This window comes from Phytophthora parasitica (assembly GCF_000247585.1).
Source record: "Phytophthora parasitica INRA-310 unplaced genomic scaffold supercont2.18, whole genome shotgun sequence".
Lineage (NCBI taxonomy): Eukaryota > Oomycota > Peronosporomycetes > Peronosporales > Peronosporaceae > Phytophthora > Phytophthora nicotianae.
Window position 1 is genome coordinate 604,660 of NW_008649004.1, and position 17,359 is coordinate 622,018.

The following is a 17,359-nucleotide window of genomic DNA, read 5'->3' on the forward strand; positions in this document are numbered from 1 at the left end:
CGGATATTAAGGACCTATTAACCTTTATTAGGGTGTTGAGTTAACCCCTTTACTCTCGGAGTTAACCGTCTTCCTCTGACGATAAGCTACGGCAGCCCCGCTGCACATACCGGACAGAGAAAATCTGCGTTGCGCGTCTTGTCGAAGTAACGCGCGTTGTACCACCGGAGACACTCGTAGTCCAGCGTGTGGCTGCATTGCGTACCTTCCAGCACAATCCCAGTAATGACGTCATTGCAGACGGCGCACTTAGGGGGTGCTGGCACATGTCGGACAACAAGAACTTCATCGCCTTCAACTTCAAGATTGACGGGAAACCTGCAGTTGGGGCACCTTGGATCATGTATCAAGGTAGGCTTGACGCATTCCCGGTGGTACCGTTGTCGGCACGTAAAACGGTCGCATACCCACAGTCTACCATCCAAAGCATCCCCACAGACGCTACAGTCAGTAACGCCTTCTCGTGCATTCTGACGTGGAGTTTCTTCGTTATCGCGGGGTCCTTCAGAATTCTCTTCGGCGACGTCATCCACTTCAAACTGGACTTTAGTGGTCTCAGGGGGTTCAACTAAAGGCGATGCTTGAGTATCTTCAACCTCCACGTTTTCGTCATGATCCTCGTCTGCGTCACTCTGGAGTAGCTCGTCGAGCTGATTACGCTCCAAATCAACGAAAAAATCAGAAAAATCATCATCCGGTTCCAGGACCAGTTGGTCAAGGTCAGGTAGAGCTTGATTGTCTTGAGGATGGGCTTGCAAATTGGCTCGTCTCTGATTTCGCTGCTGTCATCGCCACGCTGCGTCCCTCTCCCTACGCGCTTGGATCATCTGATTCCGATGTGCGGCACGCTCAGCCGGAGACCGGCAGCGTGATCCAGCCTGGTGACGGGTTAAGTGGTGCCGGTTGCCTCTCACCCACTGCCAACAGATTTCGCAGAGCTGACAAGGATCCGCAGGTATACCACGACAGGGGCGTTGTTGGTGACGGCGGAGGTTGTCTGAGCGCTCAAAGTCGTACAGGCAATCGCTGCATACATACTCTGGTACATCGACCAAAATAGCACTGATATCCATACTGTAAATCAAATAAATTATTATTTAAATTACGTCGTACCAAAATGGACCAAATATATGTTTCAGCAGACTAAACCTTTCAGTCGCACGTGCGCCTCGAACCTGTCGCACCAGTATAGCAGTAGGACTTCGCGTCCAATTCGGTAATGAAACCCTCATTGTCTGGATCCGGCGCAGGTGGCGGATGTGACTCGTGCGATATGTACCTATCAGCAGCCAATAAAAAGTCCTTACCCTGACCCTATATCTGATTCAAAATGCACACGCCATTGCTAAAACTGTCTTCTGATCTGATTCCGTTCACACTAGTTTAACCTACCCTCTCATAAAATCGCACACGCTCAACGAAGTCCTACTTCTTAAAGTTTTATTTTTTGCTGAACGGTTAGGGTAAAGAAAATAAAAGTACCCCGACAAGACAAAAAAAAAACGATAAGAAATTATTCTGAAAAATGTACACACAAATGAGCTTCAAAAATATTGAATCAAAATATGTTGTTATATTCCTCGATGTCATCGGTGTACGTACGCGGTACACTGTATGGTATCATCAGAGGGCGAGTTGCGACCAAAGTTATCCTCTTTTATTTGATTCATTGTTACCAAGCTAACTACTGTGGTGATACTCTTCAAAGTCATCTTCGTAGCAGCTATCACCGTCCAAAGGATCGATATCTGCTTTTGATGAGGCCCTAAGTGATCTGCGCCGAGTAGCGATTTTCAACGGCGCGACGCTCCCAAGCAACTTGCACTCGTTATTGATGCTTTCTCCGTTGTGTCGAATACGAGACCGAGACAATAAATCGGCATCCTCTGTTTCAATAATTTCCTGGATGTCATCGCTGTCCCATTCGGTGTTATTGTCGCAGGTGTTGGGGCTTCGACCATTCAAGCGGCGAGGTTGTTTCGCCTTTGCTGAGGCTGTACTTGAAACCTCTTTACCATCATAGTGCTTGAAGTCAAGACGGCACTTCTGATCTGCCTTTAATTCTGTATGGTGCGCTCGAGATGATGCTCGCTCTTCACCTGGTATGTCTTCCTCAATACCATCGTCATCGCTCAAGCGAGATGCTCTCCCTGAGCGACGTCTTTGCTCACGATCCCTAAGCTCAGCGTCTCTCAATGGTTTCAAGAATGGGTGCTCAAGACACTGTTTAGCTGACAAGCGAAGTTTTGGCTCAAGCTGCAAAGTGTTAACGAGAAAATCCAATGTTCCATCAGGAAGAGGTCGATCACCTAGTAACTCCTGGAAAGATTTGGATGCTGTTTGAACAGAGACGACACCCCGTGGTAGTTTAGCATGAAGCGCGGCTGGAAGAGGGCCCAGATAACTCTGGATGAGGTTACTGAAACGTATATGTAAGAAAAAAAAAAATCAGCGATCCATTGTTTCAGGCAAAACGGATGTGCACGCCTACATTTGTTCGATTTGGGTGTTTCCAGGGAAGAGTGGGCGGCCCATTAGCAGCTCCATGAGCACGCACCCCACGCTCCACATGTCGGCATCAAATGAATAGCGGTCGAGCCTTAAACACAATCACCGATTATAGGTTTCATGGGTGAAAGAAACATCTTACCACAAAGCCTACCGCAACTCTTGCTCCGGTGGACGGTACCAACGCGTTGACACGTAATCGGATAGTGGATCACCTTCAAATTGCACAGTCCGCGCAACGCCTACACCAGTATGTTATAGTGGTGTTCACGGCGAATTCTCCAGATTTAAGCTTACCAAAATCGCACAGCTTGATATCACCGTTTTCATCGATAAGGATATTGTCTGGTTTGACATCTGTCATAGTCCATGTGGTTTAAGATGGCGAAGTATATCGAGGAATCATCCAGCACTATTATTCATAGTATCGCCATTGCTTACCCCGATGAATGAAGCGGTTGGAATGACAATATTCCAGAGCCTTGCAGAGCTGAAAGATAATTCTTCTGGCTTCCAGTGGTTTTACTCCCCTTTTGTTTTTGGACAAAAGCTGCCACGACCAAAGGTAAATGCGTTTGAATACCGACCACAGAATAAAAAACTTCGCTGTTGACCGTACCTTCACCAAGCCTTCGCACACGAAATCAAACACTAGGTGTAGTAAACCCTCATGCCGGAAACTGTTGCGATAGGGCACAATATTGGGATGGCTGAGCATGGAGCATGCTTGAATCTCCCGCTTCGACAACTGCTCATCTAAGGCAGCAGCGAGACTGTTATTGTATGTGCTGCTACTGACGCATGGATAGGTAGTCCCAGGTTTGCATTGCATTACCACCGGTCGACTTAAACTTCTTGATTGCCACGTAGTCACCACTAGCCTGTATTCCATACATGATACTTTAGTGCACGCAAAAGCACGAGCAAAACAGAGAAACAGAAAAAAAAACGTACTTTTTCCTTGGCTTTATACACGATACCATACGTGCCCTCGCCAATGACTTTCTCCACTACGTATTTGTCCATGTTGCAATCCTTCTGTCTCCGCCAGGAAAGCGTCGTTTGCAGCCTTTTTCCGTTTCGAAATTTACTATTCTGGAGCTATCTATACGAGCAATTCCGATCACCACTGAGAAAAATTGCCGAACCCACTGGACGACTGCTTCTTGCTTTTCTTTTTGCTTTCAATGGCAACAGGCATTGCTGGTTCTAGCGATCGCTTCTTCGAGGTGTCCGACTTGGTCTTCAAATACTTCCCAACGTTCTCGTCTTTGGTGGTTTCGCTTGTGGGAATGCTTGCCACATCTACTTCCCCAAGATCGTCATAGGCAACCCATTTGCCGCCAACTTTTAGGACAGTTCCTTGCACCTGAGGCTTTGCCTCACGAATCGCCTTTTCTTTGGCAACCTGCACGGCATCCAAGCCTTGCGCTAGTGCTTCCTCGTACTCCTGGAACGGGTTAATGAATACCTGGACATTCTTGATGCGCACATCCTCGATAGGGCGGTCCTCAGCCCCAGTCCCCACGTGCTCAATGACATCCAGCACACCCATCCCCCCCACAACCCGTCCAAATACCGCGTGCTTCTTGTCCAGATGCGGACATGCTTTGAAAGTAATGAAAAATTGCGAGTTGTTCGTTCCAGGTCCGGAATTCGCCATACTCAGCACACCTCTCGAGTCGTGGGACTGCATGAATCACACACAATAAACACAGTTACGAGAGAATTACAGCCTGAGATACATCGGGTCTACCCTTACCAATCGACTGTCGATTTCATCACGGAACGGCTTCTTCCAAATGGATTCGCCACCTCGGCCTGTGCCCGTCGGATCTCCTCCTTGCATCATAAAACCCTTTATGACCCTGTGGAATAGGACGCCGTCGTAGTATTTCTTCTGACACAGGCTCATAAAGTTGTCTGCTGTTTGTGGAACGAAATCACAATCAACCTCCAGGTTGATGTCGCCGAGAGTTGTCTCCAGGCGGACGAGGCCTTTCTTCTTCAGCTTCCGAACAGCCTGCCATCTTCGTTCGAGCAGCTCCTGATCAGAGGCTAACGCCTTCGCATTTATTGTTACAGGAGCTCTCACGCTGGACGTAAATGAACTTGAACAATCACCAGCAGTGAACTGCGAATACTGCAGCTTCCGTGAGCCCGCCGCATTGTTTGCTGCTGTTTCTTCCTCCTTGGACACGTTACTGTGGGTTAGTGAAGCCACAATCTTGTCTTTCTCACTCACGCCATCAGCTCCACGTTTGATCTTGTCAGCTAGCTCCTTCTGTGCCGCTCGCTTAGCTTCCAGCTACAATGTAAGAAAGCAAGGAACTGTTATGTATCTGCAACCCAATGGATTTAAAGTCCCCGCCATACCTCTTGGAGAATGCGGTCTGTCGCGGCATTCGTGCGAATATTCCGAGTTGCGGTTGTTGTTGAAGTATTCTACATCATACGCATTGCAATTAAAATCCAAATGCCGTTGACAAGATGTGAGTTGCATGCGCCATTTACGTTTTCGCTCGCTTTCGCACGCCGTAGATGCTCGAAGTTTTCGATTTCACGGTTGGAAAAGTCTTGCGGATCCTGGAGAATGACGATATCTTTGCGCTTAAACTTTGCGCCGGAAATGAGGTCCTGTCGTTCCAGCAAACCGTCATTAGACTATCTAAGACATTTTAGAAAGATGAGGAGTCGTAATTTTCGTACCGTCCAATTCTTTGGTTTGATGTTCAGTTCTTCGACTGCCTCATAGCAGAAAACATTGCCCGTAGTAGCGATAGCGGCGATCTTGGTGTTATCAGTGAAGACCTTGTAGGTTACGGGGCAGAAATACTCTCCTTGTGAGTTCTTGCTGAAGTGTAACTGGATGAGATCTTTAAGTGCCAGCGGCTTGCCCGTCACTGGGTTCTATGAAGGATCGATACAATATTCATGTGAGTGTAATCCATTCTCTGTAATTTTCAGAGACCTCGACTGCAGGACTTACGATCTGGTGTTCCTTGACGTATGGCACGACTGCCTCGAGATCGAACAAGTGGCCCTCGCGTGTGCACACCGGGTTCTAGAAACGCAGACAAGAGAGTTAGGTGGAGTGCGAAATGCTAGATAGGAGATAACTGCAAATGCGTACCGTGAAGGGGCAAAGGGTGATGGCGCAGCAGTTAAATGGCAGACCTGCAGCATAGAAAATCTGAGCAAATAGAGCAATACTGCAAAGACAAGAGAGATGCAAGCGAGCTTACGCTTGTAGGCACGGCGAATCTCTTGTTTCTTGCCGCCGTAGAGATACTTGTGCTCGGTCTGCGTGATGAACAGCCGGTCCTTGCTGTGACGATTCTTGCCCATAGTTTGCTGCCAATAAACGAAAATGAGAGTGCAATATAGTTCTTCAGTTTAGTGACATAGTGACGACTATTTGGCCTATTTTAACGCTAGCCATGAATAGCGTTGTTAAAAACTCCCTGTTTTGAAAGAAAGAAGGGTGGGTAATAGCTCATGTAGGGGTGGGTGGGTGAATTGCAATGGATTTTATCACTACAATTTTTAAGTTGGAGTCAGTGTTTAAGCCTTATTCCTTTTTTTCGGAACCCAACCGATAGTATATTCAACCCAAAAATTCCATTATTCCATTAATCAAACCAACCCTGCCATGTTGCGAATGCAGCTTCGGCGAGTAGCGGCCTCGGCGCGTCGCTGGGGCACACATCCATCCGCTCCAGCCGTTAGCACCACGCCGTTTACTGTAGCAGTTAAAAGCACTCGCCCTGCGCTAGCTCGTAGCTTTCTGCTGCCAGTCACAGCCGCCCGGAGCTTCTCGACGTCTTCCAGCAGCATCTTCGACCTGGCGCAGGCGCTTAAGGCCAAGGAAACGTCCACCGACGACCGCGTTGCTGCGATCGATGCACTGGGGCTGAGTGATTCATTGGATAAGACAGTCAAGGAGCGTATTGCACTTGAGATTGTGGATAGCAACGCGCTGGAGGCGCTATTGAGCTTTCTGCAAGACAGCGACACCATTGCCTCGTCCGATTTACTAGTGCCCGCCTTCCTGGCACTTATCCGCCTGTCGACTGACCCGCTGCTTGCTCAAGAACTCCTGAGACTGGATTCACCGAAGATCCTGACCCCATTTTTGACCCAGACGGACCCACGACTGCAGGCGGCTGCTTGCCTCACGTTAGGCAACTTGGCGCTCGAGCCGACTGCTGCGGATGCGGTATCTTCTCCTGACGTTGTGAGCGCAGCCTTGAGCGTGCTGACGAACTCGCATGAAGCTATTAAACGAGCTGGCTGCACTTGTGTGGCTAACGTCGCTAGTAGTGCTCAAGGCCGTCGTCAGATCATTGACCAGGACGGCGTGCTGCGCATGGGTGAGCTGCTTGAAGACGAGTACAGCGACCCACTCCGCAGCGCATCAGCCTTTGCGTTAGGAAACATCCTCTCCGGACGGGACATTGATGCGCAGGACTTGCTGCGTGAGAGTGGTGCGTTGCCGGCTCTTGTGCTGTTGCTGTCACCGGTATTCGCCGAGGACGTCAACAGCAGCGCTGCTTGGGCTGTGCATCACGGTGTGCACCTTAATGCAGCGAGCCAGTCGCTTGTGGCTGAGGCTGGAGGACTGGCGCTGCTGGTGCAACATCTTGCCAGTGGAGCATTGGAGTCGCTGCAGACCAACGCGTTGTTGGGTCTGGAGAGCGCTGTGATTTCCAACGACGAAAACTTGGACTGGTGTCGTGACAACGGCGTTCTTGAGGCCCTCCAACGTGTCCAGGATACGGATGGCGACGCCCTCAATACCAATGCTAAGCAGGCTCTAGCCTCTCTGCTAGAACAACTGAAGTAGAACAACATGAAACCAGGCTTTTGCTACCTATTTTGTGTATTTAAGACAGCTGAAAACGCCTAAGGAGGGAACATTTTGAATTGTCTGTCAGTACTTACTCATTGCTGCTGTGCGTGTGTGGAGTACTGGCACAGAATGCTAGCCGGATTGAGCGCGACACTCTGTCGTTTGAAAGTGTCACGAACAGGGCGGCCACGACTACAAACAGGAAGAACCAGACTGGAGCGGTGGAAGGGCCCTTAGCCGAGCGATTGTTCACTACCTCCTGCCGCAAACGCGCCTTCGCCTCCTCCTCATCTTCACCGATATCTGCGCCGTTCTCAGCGTGAGCATCTGCTGCATGTTGTGCAACCTCGGCGTTGGGGTCATCATCGACAACTGCCAGCTCCTTCGGCGGATCGACAGTCTCCTTCGTGGGCACTAGTGTTTGTGTTTTTACTCCTTCTTGCTCGGCTTCCTGAGCAACCTGTTGCTGCGGGGTGGGTTGAGCGGCCCCATCCGACGTCGCCTGCAGCTTCCAACCATTTCCCATAAGAGCCTCTACTTCCGTCGCGTTTTCATAAGGCACCCAGTGAAGCTGCTCACACGACTCGGTATCGTTCACACCGTCCTGGAACGTCACGCCAGAGAACTTCAGATACGTCTCAAACGAGCGCACCGATCCGAAGCCGTAATTATCAAGCTCATACGTATCGACCATGCCCTTAACGGGTTTACCAACCAGGTGTTTAAAGCGGTTCACAGCCATCTCGCTCTCGCGCTTCTTCACCTGCGGATCTACCGTAATGTGCTCAAAACGAGCCGGGACCTTTGAGTAATTGTGGTAGATAACGGAGCCCAGCTCACTGGGAGAGTACATGTCGTATCCACTCGTCCACAATCGGGATGCACGCAAGAATTCCTCACCGTCGAACATCCATAGCGTATGTGAGTCCACAGGAACTCGCCGCTCGGCGTGGCACTTGTTGAAGGACAGGCCAGCACCCCAAAGGGCCTCCAGCTGCGGGAACTTAGAGCCGCTGATCATACTAGCGCCAACAGTACGCACCAGACCATTGGACCCTCGCATGGTCGAGCACAAATGTGGCAACGAAGCCGAGAGCGCATTGTCGCCATTCTCCTTGACGAAGTCGTGGATGTGGTGCAAATACGTGGACAGCACAGCCATCTCGTTGTTGACGCGCTTCCATTCAGCCAGCAGGTTTTCGTCCCAGAGGTTCGTGAAAATGCTGTGGCCGTCCAGCTGCAGACAGAACTCCTCTTGCTGGATCAACTTTTGCTGCTGGTGGCGCGCGAGCGTGGGGCCGCGCGATTCGGAGGCCTGGCGTATGTCCACGCGGATGTGATCTTTGTAGGGGCATGGTCCCTTGTCGGGCCACTCAGCCTCGGCCATCTTGCAGAACTCATCGAGGCAGCGCTCGTCGCCGTCGTTCACCTGGTCCACCACGCCGAAAAAGAGTCTCTCCGGGTACTTGGCACGTTTCAGTCCTGTGAAAATGGTCTTGCCACAGCGGAATCCATCGCGGAAGACTGAGAGGCCCACGAAGATGTCGAACGACGCGGGGATCTGTGCCGGCGGAGGCCGCAGCTGGGCCTTCGCCGGGTCTAGCGGAATGTGTTGTACGCTCGGGTCCAGTTTCACGGAGCGCTTCGTGTTGACGATGCCCATGACGGATTGCATACCCTCGGCCGATGCGGGCGCCAGCAGCAGCGTCAGCAGCAGCAGCAGCAACAACATCCTCGGCGAAGCCATCGTCGTCGCCTCGAAGTTCGGCTTGGGAATTCGATACTGAAGGAGAGTCGGAGCTTGGCCAAAGGCAGAGGTAGCTTGATTGACGTCACTCCCGACCAAAAAAGGTTTTTTGGTATTACACAAAAATTGGTCTTTCTGTCCAACTACACTCATTTGAGCAATCGCGTCTTGGCCACCTGAGCTGCATCGCATAGAAGGTTGGCGAGCTGTGGCATCCGTGTGACTCGGGTACTGAATTGCCTTGAGTCATTTGCGTGTAATGCCGCCTCTACTGGCGACACCAGGCCAGAATATTCCACAGTGTCGCCTAATAGATTGGAATCAGGATTTATCTTGATGGGAAACATTCTGAACTGGTGGGTTATCTCAATTGACATCTACAAGGTTACTGTCCTGTTATTTTGCTCAAATGCAGCCAGCGATCCAATTTCAGGTTCACCCACGTCAACTAGACGCTCGTTTGGCGCACGGCGCAAGGCCACTTTACTTTGGTGCTCGTGCTTGAATGCGTAGACGACGTGCTCAATCCCACAGTGTGACCTGACAATCGAGACGTTTCAGGAGAGGAGGACCTTGGCAGTTAACCGAACTGAGAACTTATCCTTGACTATCCTTTCCAGAGACAAATATGCTGTTTGATACAGAACGTGGTCCACTATTCTGTGTGCTTACGAGAAACCTCTTTGGTTTCTTCTGCTGTACTACCAACAGTGGGAAGCGTGCCGAAATGGGAGTTAACACCCTTGGCTCACCTCCCGCCAACTCAAGATTCGTTCGGCAAGGATATTTCAATTACTTCGCCTAAATGGAATCTGGAATCCAGGTAACCTTTGAAACAGTATGACGGGGCCCGATAAAAAATGTATTATCTGTGCTGTGAAAATATGCAACCCGACCGCCAGGGATCTCGGGATGCCATTGAACTTAAAGCCGAAGGTGGGGCAGCGCAATAAGTTCTAGAATGCTCAACACATACACATGCATTTTGGCGGAGAAGAGTTTAGGAATGCATGCTTAACTAAGCAATCAGTGCGTGATTGGCTAAAATTCGAATATTAACGAAAAGTATTAACGATAAGAGCCTCCTCATTGCTCAATCTGCCTGCCATCATGGTCGGGACTCCCGTCGACACACCGGCGGAGACCCTGCACCCGTACTACAGACTACTACCGTCGTATGTGACGCCTGATAGTGTGCAGGCTGAGTGCAATGATTATCTGCGTCGGATCCAGGTAAACCGCCCTGAGGAGTTGGAGAATGCGAGTAGGATCGTATCGATTAACAACTTGTTGGTGCTTCTGCGTGCATTGCTGTATAGGAAACACTTCTTTGTTTGGGAAATTTGCGCGATGAAAACACACAGGAAAACTTGCTCCAGAACCGCCATTTTCGAGATTTAGACACGTTCTTCAAGCTGAAGCACGAGCTGCCATTGGAGCTGCACTCACAGCTGATTAGAGTGTTAGTGGAGCTGCTGTGGACGCGCAATGCACGCGCTTTCAACGATGTAGACATGGAAATCCGCGCTGTGAAGGCACTGCAATTATTGCTACAGAAGTGGAAAAAGCGTCATCTTTGCGAGGAAGATGCGGAGGGGCATGATCTTGTGATTGACTGGAGATCGGTAAAGCGCGCGATCGAACGCGTGTGCTTTCGGTCGCCCGAATACATTCAGCAGGCTTCGCAGAGTTATCTAGCAAAGCTCATCAATACAACGATCAAATGTTCGGAGGTGGCGCGCAGTTTCTTCCGAGCGACAGATCCTGCGGTGCCGTTTGTGCTGGAGCTCTGGACTGAGTTCGGGGACACCATTAAGGACGTGAAGACGAACGAGTGTTTCCGTGCGTTGGCATTCTTCTCGTTTTTCGTATCTCTACCGACATCCGAACAAGGAGCGACAGAGAAGGCTGTCGTGGAGTTGCTGCCGGACTGGATGTCAATATGGTCGCAGATTTCTAGATGCTCCGAATGGGACGGCCACTGGATCAAAATCCTTTCTCGGGTTGCCAAGCGGTATCCCAGCACAGCGATGTTTGATGAATACCTCCCGTTTGTGTTTGCGAAAGTGAGTGACCTCTTGGAGCTTCCTTCGGATCTCGGCTCCCCCTTCAAAACACAGTCGTGGCCATCGGTGTATTCCTCGATGAATGGCTCAAAGCGCTTCGGGCAGCACGCAATGCGACTGTGTGTGTATCTCTTGCGCAATGCAAACGACGGTAAGAGTGATTACACTCCGACTCGGTATCTCCTAGAAGTTCTAAGCTTGATGAAGTCCTTCTTCCATCCCTCCAATGTCGCCAACGTTGGCAATTCACTGGCTACATTCGTCTATTACCTGAGCAACGCGCTTGCGAAACGACTTGGACGTGAGAAAAAAGATGAAAAGCGTTTGCAACTGGCTTCGATCTCCAATGTGGCCGATGCAACACTGGAACTTTGCTTGCTGGGAATATACTCGAAGAACCGGGGAGTAGCAACCAGGTGCATGTACGTGATGAAGATCCTTCTGTGCATCGACTCTGCACGTTGTGCTGCTCCGGTGATGCAGGAGATGCTTAAGGCGCTTGACCCTATGGCCATGAGTCACTCGCACTTGGCGGTCACTGCGATATCGTCGATGGCGGTCTTTTTACCGCAGTTGATGTGTGGACGGCATCCTCAAAGTACGGGGTTGTTCTACGCTACTTATTTGAAGCCTATCTTGAAGCTGACGCTCCCGGGGATTGATGCGAACGATGAAAAGAAGACACAGGCGACAATTCATCTTTATTTCAACCTGCTATCGTGGCTACCGCTAGTGAACGACCCAGCCAAGGCCAACTTCCAGAACACAAAGCACAGAGGTGAATTGTCGAACCAGTTGTTCGCTGACATGGAAAATAGCCTATTTGCTGAATTGGGCACATTGGAGAGACAAATTGACGAGGAAATGTGGGGAAACGGGCAACTTTTGGAAGAATGGGCGCTTGCGGTGCTGGATCGGTGTTTCCAGTTTATTCAGTCGCGCTCAGGTGCCAGATCATCCTCGTCCTCTCCGAACACTGATAAAAGAAGAAGCGGAAAGTCCTCCAAGAGCGATGGAAGCGAAGACGCGATCGTGCTGCAGGTTTTGAATTTACAAGCCCTTTTATTTGCGCAATTATCTCCAGAAATCTACACGCAGTGCTTGCGCAAGACAGTGGCGTTCGTGTCAAACGCATTCTACACTACATCTTTTGGGGGGAAAGTAGTCTCCACGTTGATCTTCAATTGTATGCAAGGAAATCCGTCCGAGGCTATCACACAGTTCATGCCACTCGTGCTGGATAAATTTCACGTTACGAAGACTGGCATCGATGTTTCCAGCTTGATGGTGAACGAAAAAGTGTGGTATTTGCGCATTCTCACTGGATTAGTGCGCTTCAGTCACCCTGATGACCGCATCTTACTGCGTTATCAGCACGAATTGGAACTGATCCTGGCACATTTTCTGAGCAGCGACGAAGATAAGGGAGTTTACGAAGCTGCTGGTGCTGTCCTGCGCTATTTACTCTTTGGTCTTCTCGGCGTGTACACGCATGACTTTCGATCGTTGCCTGTTGCAGAGTGGGCGGATGCAATTTCTAGCGAAAGTGGCGCATTTCAATACCTGGGCGCTGGTATTTCGTGGAACAAGCTCTCGGTGGCGTGGCATGAACCAAACGAAGCTGAACTTTCATTCGGATTCAAGCTCATCCAAACTCACGTTGTTAGTGCTCTTGATGAGTTGGACCGCTTGAGCGAAGCAGAGGATCTAACTGTTCGCTCGTGGACGCGTCTCCTCAATCAAATAGTTCAAGGACTTCGTGGAGCTTCAAATGTGCTCACTGACGAAACTGTGCACGCGAATGGGGCGCTTTTAGATGGTGCTCACTCTCTGCTCCACAAGGCACTGGACACTAACTTGGAGCTCTACAAGAACTTTGTGTCCCTGAAAAGTGAACTGATGAGCCGGGTGCACAGAGTTATTGTGTTTTGGAGAGAGAGGGGAAGCGGCAGTGCAATGGAGAACCAGGTGTGGGATCTGCTTCTGGATGTCGCGCATCAGCTTCTTATTTGGAGAGGGGAGCATCTTGACGAGTTTAAGATGAGAGAGGCTCAAAACAGGTATTCCAGAATGACGAGCTTGGATGTTGCATCGCATGCCTATCGGAAAAGTGGACGTACAGCAAAGGGAGAACAAGTACCGCTCTTATCGCGCAATGAACTAGTGGAGAAGGTGATGTTTTTCTATGCTAAACGAAAAGTGCAGCAGCACTTCGCACTTGCCAATGTAATTATGCAGCCAGAAAGTGATGAGGGTACACGCCAACGCTACGAATCGCTTTTGACGGAGGTTGAACTTCTTCTCAAGAATCCTTACGAAGATGTACGAGCCGGTGCCGCCGCAGTAATGAAGGAGTGTTCGGTGCTGTACGCTAGATGGATATATTTCCGCCAGTCGAAACATATTGAGAACCTTGAGGGACTCGACGACGTACCGCTGCTAAAGGAAGAGCAAGTATCGGGTGTACTTCACATGCTTTCCCTGCCGCTTGCCCGAAGAAATCTGTGGAAGCGACGGGATGTGCTACTGAAACGCGTGCTTGTGGTGCTGTTGAAGAGTAACAACGCAATTGTGAAGCACGTCGATGGCGAAGTGAGCAAGGCGAGGATCGAAATGAAGCTGCAAACTTTTTTCCTGTCGCTATTGTCGAACTGGCGATACATTCGTGACCAGGAAGCGGGGTCAGCCCTCCTTGAAGCCCTTGTGAATGCAGAGCCCTCCTCAGCAGAGCATTGGAAGTTCCAGTTGATGCATTTGGTGACTATATATCCGTTCTTGCAACCGAGAGTCGCGATTTCGGTGGATGTGTGGAAGCTGGTGATTCGCCAATTGAGTAACGAAGTGCTACCAGTTCGACAGGTTGCTTTGGAAATCTTTGGCCACCTTTTGAAGGTACTGAAGCGCGACGGCAAGGAAGACGCGTCCACATGCGTGGAACTCCTTCACGAACTTATCTACGCTGACAGTACGATACGCGCTCTTCTGGATGCTTTCGTCAACAACCACAAAAGCTCGAACAAATTTGCGGCATCTGCAGATGGGCAACATGCGAATTCAGCCCCGAGCGATTGGTCATTTGGTGTGAACGAAGTTGTCCGGTACATTTCGAACAGCTCTCAATCTTTTCCAAAAGCGCCTCCCCTGTCGTCTGTGCGCCTGCTCAATCGAGCAAGCAACACGATTACACATTTGAGCTTGTCCAGCGTCAAGTTGATACAGAAACTCGTGCTGGAAAAGCCGAAAGCATTTTTCGGAAGCTGTTTCATGAGTATTTTGGCAGACATGGCCAGCAAGAAGATTGGCACCGACAGTGTTGAAGAGGACCGTCAGGCGGCGCTAAAATCGTTGGCGGACTGCTGTGCAGGGTTGATCCATTCTTTGGTAAAATTGAATGAGGACGACGAGACCGTCATGAAGAGTGTCGCGATTGTTGTCGATGTGCTCAAGATAATCCTACCCCAAGTGAATATCGTGTTGGTGGACCAATGGGTAGAGGTGGTATACGTCTCGTTTCGTCCGTCTAGATCTGGCACCGTGAAGTTACGTCGATTGGAGCCACTGGTGAAGTACTTGCTCCTGGAGTTAGAAGAGTCCTTTGCTCGAGCAACCGTTGAAGACTACGCACGTCAAACGAAATGGCTGGCATTAGTTGAAACTGTTGGTGTTCATTTGCTAGCGGCCGGAGTATCCACAGCTGACACGGCAGTTCACGCACTGGCATGTGGCTTTGGTGAACGTGTACTCAAAGTGATCCGTGACCACGCCTTAGCCCACCAATACAAGATAATCCGAGATCACGCTGGAAAGATGTTGTTCTTATTGGGCGCTTACGCTTTCCCAACGTCTTCATGGTCAAGTGGATCATTCTCCTCCCCGGTTTCCCAGTCCTTATTGCCATTGAGAGAACTCGTGGCTGCGAGTGGTTCGACGGAAAACAGCACCGTCGACGAATCTCCAGGGAGCGCCTCCGAGAACGGCATCCATTTACATGCGAAGGAAACCGCAATGCAGTGGCTATCATGCTGTGAAAAGCACGGCGATAGACGCGATATGCTTGCTGTTCTTAACGAGTTACTTCCTGTCGCTCTTTTGGCGCAAAGCCACCCGAAGGCAGAGGTAGCCGTTCAAGCGAAGAACGTCACGGATGCGGTATCGCTGTCGCTACGAATGTACTTTGTGCCACAAGATACTACCGCCGAAAGTGCGTTGACACAATTGCTGGAGCTGTTGAAGCGTTTGGCCACCTCTCAAACATGGAAGACGCGTGGTGCGGTGCTGCGATTCACCATGACGTTCGCCTTTTACCACTGGGTTTTCTTCACCAGCGTCTTGAAGGAGCAGGTGCATACTTTTACCTGCTCATTCTTGACGGACAAACAGCGAGAGGTGCAGGCCATGGCAAAGTACGCTCTACGGGGCCTCCTGCACAACGAACAACCTGCAGCCGTGGAGGCGCTTGGTGTGCGCTTCACAGAGAGCGCGGGGCAGGCACGCGTGAAGTTCCCGAAGCTGATGCGTCGTTGCGAACGTCTGCGGGCCGACGGAGCCCCCAGCGAGGAGCTGAAGAAGGTCCAAGATCGCTTGGAATCCCTCGAGGCGACGATGACGGAGAGTGTGCTGAGTCTGAGCGCCATCGTTCTGGCGTTCCCACATGACGTGCCAGCTTTCGTACCACCGATCATTGAGGAACTGGGCCGGTTTCTCTACATGAAGCGGTCCTCCAACATTATCTCGTTCCTAGAGAAGACCGTGAAGGAAACGCTGCTGGACTTCAAACGCACGCACCAGGACAACTGGCTGGAGATGAAGACTAAGTTCTCAGTGGCGCAGCTTGACGTGATTGAAGATGTAGCCATCGCACCGAGCTACTTCACTTAGGCTTGATGGACGACGCCAACTTGGCGACGTGGCCGTACATGGAGTAGATGATAGCGACGTTGGCCATGGCTGAAGAGCTGGTAACGACGCAAAATCGAGTTATGATCACTGCTCGGCAATAACGATAAGCCTCTAGGTCCGAGTCACTGATAGTGACGGGTAAACTCGAACGAAGTTTGACGCCGGCGCGTCAGTGTCCGTGTTCAAGTGAATAAAAAGTACTTTGTATAGAATTGGTTTCGGCCCACTTTTGATTTTTTTTTATTATTATGGTGGGCAATAAGCTACACTACGCGACAGGATAGATCGGCCACCCACGTCGGTGGCAATAGCTTCGTCAATTTTAGGAGTTGGAGCCTGCCATTTAGATATGTTTTATAGCTAATTCAGAGTAAGACGATGTTTGTGCTAACAATCTGGATTTAGCAGTCTATCGGGTGGCTAGCATACAGAGCATCGCTTTTGGCACTGCGACAGATTAGATCGGCCACCCCCATCTTTACTAAAATGAAGTATAGTTGTATCGAAAAGATTGACGCTCAGTAATGTGTCCTGTTTCCTTGCCTATCAACCACTTCTACGCATCGACGCGGCATGGACTCGATAAGCGACTCGAGTAGAGCGATGGGGATTGATTCCCACGCTTCGAAAAGCGCAGCAGTAAGGTCTGCTACGCTTTCAAACTGTTTGCCATTATTATAAACTCTTCTACTCATTATGGACCACAAGTTTTCTATGGGGTTCAGATCTGGGGACTTGGACGGCCAGTCTAAAACATCAACATCTTGCTCTTGAAAAAACTCCTTTGTCCGCTTTGATGCATGAATACTTGCGTTGTCTTGCTGATAGATGTAATCTGTTCCGTAGTTTAAATGCGCGAAGGGGAGGAGAAACTCAGAGACAGTGTAGATATAATCTTCTGAGTTCTGCCTTCCCTTCAGCACAACCAGCTGCGACTTTCCGAGCTTGGAAAATGCAGCCCATACCATAACAGAGCCGCCTCCTGCTTGTCGCCTCTTAGTCTGGCGCGGGGGCTTTCGCAGGTCCCTCCAGTAGTGCTGAAAGCCGTCGGGGCCGTCTAGGTTCCACTTTTTCTCGTCTGAGAAGATGATGGTATCCCAGACGACACCGGCGTCTTTTCGAACTAGCATGGAAGCAGCCCACGCTTTGCGAGCCACCATGTCCTCGGGCTTCAGTGGCAATGTGTTTTCCATCTTAGTGTACACCAACCAGTCCACCCTAGAAAGGGTGCGCTGGATGGTGCGCACCGAGACGGAGAGTTTCACCTTGGCCTTAAGCTTAGCGGCC

General features: G+C 50.3%; 7 protein-coding genes across 7 annotated transcripts; 3 read left to right on the forward strand and 4 right to left on the reverse strand.

Annotated features, from left to right (window-relative positions):
• Positions 1-266: 266 nt before the first annotated feature.
• Positions 267-572, forward strand: PPTG_22552 (hypothetical protein; the record flags this gene model as incomplete). The annotated part of the gene is made up of 1 exon (XM_008904795.1): positions 267-572. The coding sequence occupies one exon, from the start codon at positions 267-269 to the stop codon at positions 570-572; it is 306 nt and encodes a 101-aa protein (XP_008903043.1).
• A 580-nt stretch (positions 573-1,152) lies between these two features.
• Positions 1,153-1,400, reverse strand: PPTG_22553 (hypothetical protein; the record flags this gene model as incomplete). Its single annotated transcript, XM_008904796.1, has 2 exons — positions 1,153-1,279; positions 1,393-1,400. The coding sequence occupies 2 exons, from the start codon at positions 1,398-1,400 to the stop codon at positions 1,153-1,155; spliced, it is 135 nt and encodes a 44-aa protein (XP_008903044.1).
• Positions 1,401-1,680: 280 nt separating this feature from the next.
• On the reverse strand, positions 1,681-3,491 carry PPTG_09538 (CMGC/CDKL protein kinase; the record flags this gene model as incomplete). The annotated part of the gene is made up of 7 exons (XM_008904546.1): positions 1,681-2,419; positions 2,492-2,599; positions 2,663-2,750; positions 2,806-2,865; positions 2,950-3,058; positions 3,128-3,389; positions 3,463-3,491. 7 exons carry the CDS (start codon positions 3,489-3,491, stop codon positions 1,681-1,683), a joined length of 1,395 nt encoding a protein of 464 aa, XP_008902794.1.
• Positions 3,492-3,631: 140 nt separating this feature from the next.
• On the reverse strand, positions 3,632-5,856 carry PPTG_09539 (hypothetical protein; the record flags this gene model as incomplete). Its single annotated transcript, XM_008904547.1, has 8 exons — positions 3,632-4,198; positions 4,271-4,816; positions 4,885-4,953; positions 5,023-5,145; positions 5,218-5,418; positions 5,498-5,572; positions 5,642-5,685; positions 5,754-5,856. 8 exons carry the CDS (start codon positions 5,854-5,856, stop codon positions 3,632-3,634), a joined length of 1,728 nt encoding a protein of 575 aa, XP_008902795.1.
• A 244-nt stretch (positions 5,857-6,100) lies between these two features.
• Positions 6,101-7,463, forward strand: PPTG_09540 (hypothetical protein). Its single transcript, XM_008904548.1, has one exon. It carries the CDS (start codon positions 6,161-6,163, stop codon positions 7,352-7,354), a length of 1,194 nt encoding a protein of 397 aa, XP_008902796.1. The 5' UTR covers positions 6,101-6,160; the 3' UTR covers positions 7,355-7,463.
• Positions 7,357-9,827, reverse strand: PPTG_09541 (hypothetical protein). Its single transcript, XM_008904549.1, has one exon. It carries the CDS (start codon positions 9,297-9,299, stop codon positions 7,449-7,451), a length of 1,851 nt encoding a protein of 616 aa, XP_008902797.1. The 5' UTR covers positions 9,300-9,827; the 3' UTR covers positions 7,357-7,448.
• Positions 9,828-10,176: 349 nt separating this feature from the next.
• On the forward strand, positions 10,177-16,284 carry PPTG_09542 (hypothetical protein). Its single transcript, XM_008904550.1, has 2 exons — positions 10,177-10,340; positions 10,427-16,284. The coding sequence occupies exons 1-2, from the start codon at positions 10,218-10,220 to the stop codon at positions 16,049-16,051; spliced, it is 5,748 nt and encodes a 1,915-aa protein (XP_008902798.1). The 5' UTR covers positions 10,177-10,217; the 3' UTR covers positions 16,052-16,284.
• Positions 16,285-17,359: the final 1,075 nt, after the last annotated feature.